A 10,510-nucleotide genomic window follows, 5' to 3' on the forward strand; every position below is an offset into this window, starting at 1 on the left:
AAATTGAATGTAATTGTAGAAGATATTAAGTTAGGGGAAAGTGCACCAAACAACATTTATACATGTATTAAATTAAAGCTATTTTAAAAAAAAAAAAATGAGAAAGAGGATTAAAAAATGAAAAGTTAAATGAGATGACATATGACATTGATGAAAAATAAAGTTTACATGTGTCATGATGAGCATCATGGTTTGTGTTTTTAAATAGTAAAAGTATAGATTTTTTGCATGCAGTGACTCATAATAATTAAATTTGTGCGAGACAAATCATCAATACAACTTACTTAGGAAATAAGTATATATTAAATGTCAAGTTTTAATTAGTAGACGTTAATTAACTTGGTTAAAGTCTAAGAAAATGATGTCCAAGATCAAATCTTATCCATGTTCAACTTTTTTTTACACTGAAAAGAAAAATCAAAGTTGTCATCCATGCAATAAAGTTAATTCTTTGAGAAACACATTAAGCCTAGCTAGCAGCCTTATATATTACAAGCTAAGGAGGCAAATAACAATAATCAAGCTAAGGTCATCGTGCATGCAATAAAGTTAATTTCATTAGTAGAACTAGGGTTAGATAGAAAAAATTATTATTGTATGTTTCATAAACATGTACACCTAAATTTTAAGCCTTTAATTAACAACAATTATAAAGCTTAAACAATTACAAACCTCTTGTCAACTCTTCCTTAAAAATATTACAGTATTTTCGGGTGGTCCACTTTCTATGATCTTTAGGTGCAACCGTGAAAGTAGAGGGGAAATTGCAATTAATATCATCAAACTCACTTCCTAGCTCTTAAGGCCTTTATATACTCCTATTCATAAACTTCAGTTCATTCATCTTGTACTTGTTTGTGTTAAAAAGCTGCTCATTTTCTGTCATACATAATAATGGAAACTACATTAGCTATATTCCTGGTTTTTACATTATTACTTTCATTCCTGTTTTCCTCTGCTGTTGGTCAGGATGGTCCTCGAGCTTTCTTCGTGTTTGGTGACTCACTTGTCGATAGTGGCAACAATAACTTCCTTGCCACCACTGCTCGCGCTGATTCTCCTCCCTATGGTATCGACTACCCTACACATCGTGCCACTGGGAGGTTCTCCAATGGACTTAACATCCCTGATATCATCAGTTAAGTTTCACAATATTTATGTTGCATGTTATCTTGTTATGTCTTAAGTCTTATGTGTTAGGCTAATGTGTTTTTTTTTTTCCTTCTTATAATTAGGTGAAAAACTTGGTTCACAACCTACATTGCCATACTTGAGTCCCGAGCTAACGGGGCAGAGGCTACTAGTTGGAGCTAATTTTGCTTCAGCTGGGATTGGAATCCTTAATGACACCGGGATTCAGTTTGTAAGAATCATACAAAATTTATCTTCACATTATTAATTGGTTTGCAATATATTTAAATATTTAATTTGTTCTCATCGCGATATAAGCTTTTTTTTTTTGTGTAAATATGAGCATGTATGGTTAATTTCACTGACAATGTGGTAAGTACAAAATGATGAAAAAAAAACATCTAAGTTAGAAGTACTGCCTTGCTTTACATGGTCCAATTTCGAGTGTGACAACTTTCCATTTTTGGCTTACTGCATGGATTAGTATATTTGTAGCATTTGCTCTTCAATTATTGAACATTTTGTAGACCTTTAATTCTCTCTAACCTAAGCTAGTTCAATGAGCTATATTATATAGTCTATACCATAGTGTACGATAAAAATAATTCATTAATTCCCACGTCTCCATGAATGTACAATAGTTTGATTATACTATATTTGGAAAATTGCATGGATCTTTCATACAAAAAACTATGGTACTCTATTCCTGAATGATTTTGTTCTAAATGTTCTTCTTACTGGCTCATAACGTAGTATGTTACTAGTTAAAAAAAATACTTGTTTTGATATGTAACCAAAAAGTCCCATAGATTATTTCCGAAAAAAGGACTGATGCTGCATTTTTTTTTTTCAGCTGAATATAATCAGAATCTACAGGCAGCTAGATTATTTCCTTCAGTACCAACAAAGAGTGAGTGCCTTAATTGGAGAAGCCGGAGCTCAACAGCTAGTAAACCGAGCTCTGGTGCTGATCACCCTCGGAGGCAATGATTTCGTTAACAACTACTACTTGGTGCCTTTCTCAGTCAGATCTACCCAGTTCACACTCCCTGCTTATGTTGATTTTCTCATACAAGAGTACAGCAGGATTCTTGAGGTGAAAATAAACTAATCTTATTTTTATCTTAAACTAGTGTAACACAATTTGGTTACATTTACCTGCAAATTGCAATACTATGCTGTCACATGAAAACATAAGTGCTATAAATTAAAGCAAGATTACCAAATATATGCCTTTTGTTAATGTCACAGACTTTGTTACCACTAGGCATTTTATGCATCCATGTTGAACTTTTTGTTGTTTACATTTATGACTATATTATGATAGTGGTTGATAGATCCATTTTAAGAACTAGTACTTTTATGTGATGTTTTTAATGAACTATTTTTGTTATATGTTACTCCGTAAAATAAAAGTTTATTAGCCATTTTTTTACACACTCAATTCTGGTTAATTTCTCCATACCTATGCTAGCTAGCAAGCCTAGCCTGCACGAACCGGTTGATGATTACCTCTATAAGCACACATAAAATTTTTGATGCAGAATGGAAGCATATACTTCGTATAGGTTTACATAATTACATGCTTAATTACTTGGAATTAATATGATTGCAGAAATTGTACGATTTGGGAGCTCGAAGAGTCCTAGTAACAGGGACTGGACCACTAGGGTGTGTACCATCAGAGATAGCACAAAGAGGCAGAAATGGAAATTGTGCAGAGGAACCACAAAGGGCAGCTGCTTTGTTCAATCCTCGACTTGTTGACATGATCAGTAAGCTTAACAACAAAGCTGGCTCGAATGTGTTTGTTGCTGCTAATGCATTTAAAATGCACATGGATTTCATTGAAAGCCCTCAATCATATGGTAATTATATATATTATGCCAAATATATTAAAAAAATCAGGGGAGATATATAATATAAGGCCTCTGAAGTAGCATTTCTTGTTCTTATGTAGGGTTTGTGACATCAAAGGTGGCATGTTGTGGACAAGGACCATACAATGGACTAGGAATTTGCTCAGTGGTATCAAATTTGTGTCAAAATAGGGATGCATACGCGTTTTGGGATGCTTTTCACCCAACAGAGAGGGCGAATAGGTTGATCGTTGACCAGATTTTGAGTGGCAACACAGACTACATGCACCCAATGAACCTCAGCACTATAATGGAGCTGGATTCTAGAGTTTGATTAAGTGATAAGCCTATGTATCGTATCGTATCGTAGTATCCATTTACTTTGCTAGGGAGAAATAGGTAGTCCTTGTTAAGTTATGCATGTCATGGATTTCTAAGTTGTTGCAGAGTTTAAGGTTAGTAGTAATGAGTGACTTTGTACGATTGCATGTTGGCCTATTGTGTTTGGGGGGGCTAAGAGGAGTTTTTTAAATGGAGAAGACTAGAACTGTTTGAAGATGGTGTAACCTAATAAGTAATAGATGGATTGTTATGTTCAAGAAAATCAACTCAAACTCCTTTTTGAATTTGTTCTCTTTAATTTATAGCTAGAATTGAAGGTTAATAAATTGTGCATGGCAAAATTGAACTTATTAGCAATTTATGCAACATGAATGTTGAATCAATTCCTCATGCGTGGTTATGAGCACACAAATGGTAGATAGAGCTATGGTTTCCTTACAAGATTTGTACATATCAGATCAGCTCGTCTTGATTATTTAGCTAGTTAATTGCAATCTGTGTAACCTATATGACCGCGACTAATCCGACAATATATTAAATTACGAAGTAATTTAGCTGAAAAAGATTATTTTTATACTAGAAAAAATTGGCATGAAAAGTGAATTATTGAGGATTAATCTTATATAGAGTAGGTGGCTCATAACTGCAGCGCAGTTCATGCATACAGCATATATAACTCCAGGTTCCAGCTATTCAAACTAATCAACAATTGTCACAATTAATTAAAGCTAATTATCGAGTTAAAGTCCTAATCTATTAGCAAAACCAACCTCACTAAAGGGGTGTTCTAGTTTAGGCAATGTATTACTAATTTACTATTAGCAACTCGATTTCCATCATCTTTTTCTCTTATGGTAATACTCCAATTAAGATGAAAGAATGGTCCATCTTCTATACTAATTTGCCGGAGCTAGTTGTATAGTCGAAAAGTCTATTGAATCACCACCTTGTAATCTTGTATTGCCTAGCTACACTATTCCGGGTGCCTAACAGTGTTCATCAATAGATCATTAGTTAAAACCTTTTGTAACAGAGTTGGATTTTAGACTCTTGAGGCTAATGCAGAAGAAAGTAATATGTGGTGGGTAGCTATTTGCATACTAGCTAGTCAAATTAGTCAGTTACTTTATTCTAATTAAGGAGAAATTACAGCAAATTTGTTCCTTGTTTTCTATTGAATATGCCAAAAGGAATATGGTTTGTCAAGCTAAGAAGTCTAATAAACATATAATGCATAAGTGATGAGATCTTGTTCATGCCCTTCATGGTTTTTAGACAATTATGTATAAAGCACTACCATTCATAAGTACATATTGATCAATGCAAATCAATATTATATATCAATTAACTAATTGGTCTCTCAACAAATGATCTAAGTAAACCTTTTGAATATCTTTGCACAAAGTTTCATTGACAAGTTGTCCTCTTGTCATTTTAAACTTTTTAAGTAGGGGGTGTTTGACAATTGGCTTTTGGCCTAGCTTTAGGCTTTTTAGTTTGGTCAAACAACCAAAAAAATATGTTTGGTAGTTGGTTTTTTTGTTGGCATTTAAGCTGGCTTTTCCGCCAAAAGCTGATAAGATTAGCTTTTTCTATTGGCTTTTGGCTTATAAGCCCACTTTATCACTAATAATTAGATAATAACCATAAATAATTTTACCAAACACTTTTGTAAAAGGCTGGCTTAAACAACTAACTTTAAAGCCAATCCATACAACTAATACTTCCATCTAGTCAAACAAGCCAAGTAAACAAGCCAACAACCAACTGCCGATTACCAAACAATTCCGTAATCTATAGGGCGTAATTTATTTTATCAAGATGATTTAATTACTCGTTAAACGTTTTTTTCGAAAGAATTTGCAATAAATTTTTAGAAATTATAAAACAATTGACAAAAGTTTTGTAAGACTTTTTTTTTTTTTTTTTGAGGGTAGTTTTGTAAGACTTTTACTTAGGGCTGATATAGGCAAAAACTGAAAACCCCACAAAAATGCAAGCCCAATTCAGCCATTTGGTCCCCCTCAACAAAAAAAAAAAAACAAAAATTAAAATCCCTTTCTTGGAGAAGAATGAAAGACCTCAACATACAGAGAGGAGAGAGCTAGGTTCTTGTGATTCTCAACTAGAAATCGCACAAATTTTTTTTTTTTTAAAAAAAATTCAATCTTTAGAGGAGAGAGAAAGAGGGTAAAAGAAAGAAAAGGAAGATGGGATTGACGAATTTTGTAGTGACAGTAGCAGCTGTTGGTGCTGTTATTCTTCTTGCCAAAAGCGACGTTAGACAATCTGCTGCTGTTTTCCGTCGCAATGTTCGTCACATTCGTAATTGGCTTGAAGAAGAATCTTCTGCTGCTTCCAAGTATATCTCTTTTTTACTCCCTTTCTTTAATTTTGATTATGGGTTTTTCTTATTTTGCAACATTTGAATAATTATTGTCATTTTATGATTTTATTGTTTGATGGGTTTTGTTGATTGTTTGTGAATTGCAACTGCTATTTGATGAAATTTGGGTTTTGGGTTTTGAGGGTTGATTGTGAATTTGGGTTATTGTTTTGATCACGAGGGTACAAGAGGAAGTTGTTTGTGGGTCAATCATGATTTTTGATGTTCTTTAGCAACTCCCAGATGTTAAATTATAGTACAAATAGTGGGTTATGTTATTTCGATTCTTCGATTACCTGAAGTATACGTGTTTAATTAGATCCTCGACATTTTGACATGGATATGGAAACTTTGACCCTTCATTTTGGACAATTATTATGGAAATTTTTCATGGAGAAGTTGAATTGGACTCTTGGACATGTAAACATGTCTGATATGAGTTCCCAAGTCCAAGTAACAGAGGCAGTTACAGTAACTCAGCGAGGTTAAAGGGAGAATCTCAATAGTAGAGAATACAGAATAGAAATTAGGAAGTTTGAGGCAATTTTGTGCACTGTTGTTGAGGAGTTTAATAGGGGTGAGTTTTTGTATATGAGGTAAAGAAGACTGACTATGTTGAAATATGCTACTCCTGTACTCCGATGTAAGTTCAAGGATTTATCGAGGTTTGCTACTTTAGATTTTATTTTTAGCTACTGAACGGATGAAATGATCAATTTGAGTGGGGTCTTTATACCATGTGGTAGTATAAACTGTTGACTCGAGAGTTTACTACTTATCAGGTTGTGAATACTGCAGTGAATGTTACGATGTTGAGGTAATTGTGACAGTATGTGAAATCAAGCCTTGTGGGCTTTAGAGGAAAGCAAAACTGAGAATTATAATCAACTAATGAAGAATTATTGTTATATATAGATCATAGGCTATTGTTGAAGAAGTTAGGGGAAATTTTATCAAGCAAACCTATGTCGAGGAGTTTCAAATAGTCATCTAGGGTGTGCTTTGTGTAAAAATTGGGAAATGAAAGCACTTTGAAGGAGACTATCAAATTGGTGCTCTTTTATAAGTGTAGAATCCTATTGAGTATTAACGTTGAGTAAAAACTTAGAGAATAGGTATTGAGAAATCTTAGGCAGTTTTGTGCACTATTGTAGAGGAGGCGAAAAGAAGATGAGATCTTGTGTTGGAAGCAAGGAGATTTGACTAGGTTGAACTATTCTAACCAATGAAATGAATCGGTTTTAGTTTGGTCTTTATCTCATGTGGTAGTATAGATTGTTGGTTAATTGTCACGGGCGTCAATGGGTCACTAGGCAATAAGGCATAATCATGGCTAGGGGGCTTTGTTATGGCCTTGTATTCTAATGAACACCCATTTGACGGTATCACAATAATGAGTCATTTAGAGGGTCAAATGGGCTCAAATTCGGTGGTTCACCATATTTTGGGCCAAGGATTAGCATGGAAGGGTGTCGGTTTTCCAAGACGAGATCCTGAAATATGGGTTTGGGCAGCAAGGAGTCCGGAAAAAGCAGGTTGCATCTCTTGGAGGTTCTATGGGAGAGAATTCTGGAGGGGATGACTTTGGAATATTTAAAGAAGATTTTGTACATAGTAGATAGTTTCTTGGTCCTTCTATGTATGTACATAAGTAGTGTACTTCTCTTGTACATTCTAGCATATATTTGTGTAGAACCTCCTTGTATGTAGATCCTTTGGAGGTGGGAATACTCTAGAAGGTAGTCTAGACCCTTCCATTTGAGGAGGTTAGGAAGAATCTAGAAAAACTTTGTAGGTAGGATGGAGTACTATAATTAGGCTCCTAGGGTCATTTGTACATATGAGCCAACACCTTCAAGTTGTATTCTTTCTTTAAGTAATCAAAGCATACTTTAAAACACTTACTACCTCCGTTTCTTTTTAGTTGACACATATTCCTTTTTGGGTAAATTTTTTACCTTGCATTTACAAGCTACCCCACTTGCTTTTTCATTCTCTATCACTCTCTCTCCTCTCCTTAATATATGTGCCTAAATCAAACGCGTCAACTAAATAGAAACGGAGGAAGTATGAACAATCTTTCTCCTACTTAGCCTACATTCGTAGCACATTTAGCTTGACTAATTTGAGGTAGTCATGGAGCACTATAAATAGCTAAGAAGTAGAAGAGCAAATTAAGTTAAATTGCCCTTATTTATTCACACAAGAATCACTACCTGTAAAATTGCACTTATTAGATTTTGTTACTTAAGTTTATGATTTTGTGAATGTGATTTGTGCTCTTATACATTTATACCATTCTTGGTATGTGTTTACTTGATTGTAATCTCCCTTGTTTTTTTTATGTAAGTGTATGAAATGTACCTTAGATTTAGACAAGAAACTAAGAACTTGTTAGCATCTTCCGAATGGCTGCTTTGGAGGTAAATTAGACAAGAAAATTATAGGATTTTTGTCTAATTCAAAAAAAAAAAAAAAAAAAAATAATCATCTTCCAATATTTTTATTTTTTTATAAAGTATTAATCTACTAATTTTTTCTTCAAGATAATTAAAAATATTATTCTTCCAAATAATTGTTTTTTAATTTTAGTACCTAAATTTTCAAGCTGTTTTACTACTACGTTGACTACTACCGTTGAAACCACTACACAAGCATTGTACTTTTGCGGTTTTGTCCACATATTATGAAAAATGTAAACAACAATTATCTAAAGTCATCAAATACATAAGAATCGCAAATTTTTCTCGTATTGACTAGTGGCTCCGACCCGTAGACATCACTAAAATTGGCTAAATTAATCATTCCTTTGTCACCCATTGATCGCATTTTGGGCTTATGATTTAATTATTGGGTTATCATGTGGAATCAATTAGATTTGTATTGATTTTTTATTTATTTACTATTTCCTTCACCCATTGACATACTTCTATGTTGGTTTATTGCTTTATTTTAAAATGATATTGTGAAATCATCATGTGTGCTTTGTGTTTATACTTGGTATTTTAATATATCCCATTTATGTCATTCACTCTTGTTAAGATTGATATTGCACATATGGTGGTGAATAGAAATGTCAATGGGGTGGGACAGATGGTGGCCTTCCCATCTCCATCCCCACCTAAATTTTTCATCCCATCTCTGCAGTGGGTCCAAAATTCATCCCATCCCTGCTTCGGTAGGTACGATTTCAAAATCATCCCCGCCTTACCCCGATATACACCCTTACCTAATCCCAACCCAAATCCTGCCTAATCCCCGCCTCCTAAATACACAATCCTACATAATTAGTAAAAAAAAATGTTAAATATTACACATTTTTTTGTTTATAATATAAGTGTATTACAAAGTATTATATTTACTATTTTATTTTACATAAATTTTTTATAAAATTGTATAAAAGTATATGGGGTGGGGATGGAGCGGGTACGAAGTGGGGTGGATGAGGCAAGGATGGGGCGGGTACAATCTAAAATCTACCTTGCCCCACCACCCGCCTTGAGACCCATCCCACCCTACATGGATGAGGATGAGTTGGGTCTCCTATTTGACACGCCCCACTGACATTTCTAATGGTGAATTAGAATTCTTATACAAAGCATTTAATCGAGGTAATTGGGTGTAAGGGATTGGGAGTGGAGATAAACCTCATAAATTATCAAGCTTAATTCATTAATTCAATTTTGTCCCATGTTTTCAAAAGGCAGGAGCACCAAGTCAAAGATATCGAGCTAGACTTGGCCATTAAAAAAGCATATAGAAGGATATGGCCATATGGGAATGAAAATTGTATAACATGTACGATCTTTCCCCTCTTCTCTAGTCAACTTTCATACGGTTGTGTGATAAAAGTGAGGGATTTGCCCAAACTATCACTATTCATTCTTCTCTTCTCTTATGATTAATCTACCTTAGTCACTAGCTGTAGCATGAGATTTTTAGTTTTTTATGTGGACTTTAGATTGTAGCCTTGTAGGCACACAAGATGAAATCAGATATGTGGAGAAAATTCAATTATATTGTTGCTTATAATGGGTGGAGGTTTGTAAAGGATGTAAAAAACCAATATTTCTATGATGTACTCATAAGATATTAACAAGTGATTATCTTTGCCCAGATGCATTCATATGGAGTTACTGTCATTTTTTTTTCAGTTACTTTTCCACCAATACAGAAGTTTGTGTTTAAGCATTTCAGTTTTAATGAGTTTACTAATTTGCCTCTTTCAGGTCTGCTGAGAAGGCAAAACCCAAAGAGCTGGATAAAGATATTCATAAGAAAGACAGTACAAAGGGAGACAAGTAGTTGTTTTTGGCAAATAGTTCAGGCTACATACGGGTCAACAGAACAGTATAATCAGTTACCGTAGATTTTATCGTATGTACATGGAAGAGATAATTTTATGCTTTAGCTCTCATGAACAAGCTAATTCTTATGAGGTTATCTTAGGTTCAGTTTGTTGTTGACATGATGGAGAAGAGTAATATGGCTTACATTATTCTCATTTTGCAGTCCTTGTGCGATGATTTATGGTTTTGTAAAGTACATTTTTGTAGATGGAGATAATAGTTGCATTGCGTGATCGCTTGATTAATTTTGCGATCTTAATAAATTTGATATCTTATAAACGCTTATGATATCTACTCGTAATAAATACAATTTTGACTAGCAGTAATAGCTTTTGATAAACTCATAATATATTAAGAAATACGAGTAAGTAATAACAAAGAAATACGAGTAAATAAGAACAAGGTTTATGGTGCATGAAATATAATTCATTTTGCGAAGCATT

General features: G+C 33.9%; 2 protein-coding genes across 2 annotated transcripts; both read left to right on the forward strand.

The window, feature by feature from the left end:
* The first annotated feature begins 850 nt into the window (after positions 1–850).
* LOC145605220 (GDSL esterase/lipase LTL1-like) lies at positions 851–3,685 on the forward strand. Its single transcript, XM_081661258.1, has 5 exons — positions 851–1,138; positions 1,236–1,363; positions 1,985–2,227; positions 2,747–2,999; positions 3,092–3,685. Exons 1-5 carry the CDS (start codon positions 895–897, stop codon positions 3,322–3,324), a joined length of 1,101 nt encoding a protein of 366 aa, XP_081517384.1. The 5' UTR covers positions 851–894; the 3' UTR covers positions 3,325–3,685.
* A 1,691-nt stretch (positions 3,686–5,376) lies between these two features.
* LOC145605967 (uncharacterized) lies at positions 5,377–10,229 on the forward strand. Its single transcript, XM_081662034.1, has 2 exons — positions 5,377–5,694; positions 9,948–10,229. The coding sequence occupies exons 1-2, from the start codon at positions 5,543–5,545 to the stop codon at positions 10,021–10,023; spliced, it is 228 nt and encodes a 75-aa protein (XP_081518160.1). The 5' UTR covers positions 5,377–5,542; the 3' UTR covers positions 10,024–10,229.
* The last annotated feature ends 281 nt before the right edge of the window (positions 10,230–10,510 follow it).

The sequence above is a fragment of the Chenopodium album genome, chromosome 22, assembly GCF_948465745.1.
Source record: "Chenopodium album chromosome 22, dcCheAlbu1.1, whole genome shotgun sequence".
Lineage (NCBI taxonomy): Eukaryota > Viridiplantae > Streptophyta > Magnoliopsida > Caryophyllales > Amaranthaceae > Chenopodium > Chenopodium album.

Coding starts and splice junctions, on each gene's coding strand:
- LOC145605220 (XM_081661258.1), top strand. CDS start 895: ATGGAAACTACATTAGCTATATTCCTGGTTTTTACATTATTACTTTCA. Junction 1,364..1,984: donor ATGACACCGGGATTCAGTTT/GTAAGAATCATA, acceptor TTTTTTTTTCAG/CTGAATATAATCAGAATCTA. Junction 2,228..2,746: donor AGTACAGCAGGATTCTTGAG/GTGAAAATAAAC, acceptor ATATGATTGCAG/AAATTGTACGATTTGGGAGC.
- LOC145605967 (XM_081662034.1), top strand. CDS start 5,543: ATGGGATTGACGAATTTTGTAGTGACAGTAGCAGCTGTTGGTGCTGTT. Junction 5,695..9,947: donor GAATCTTCTGCTGCTTCCAA/GTATATCTCTTT, acceptor TGCCTCTTTCAG/GTCTGCTGAGAAGGCAAAAC.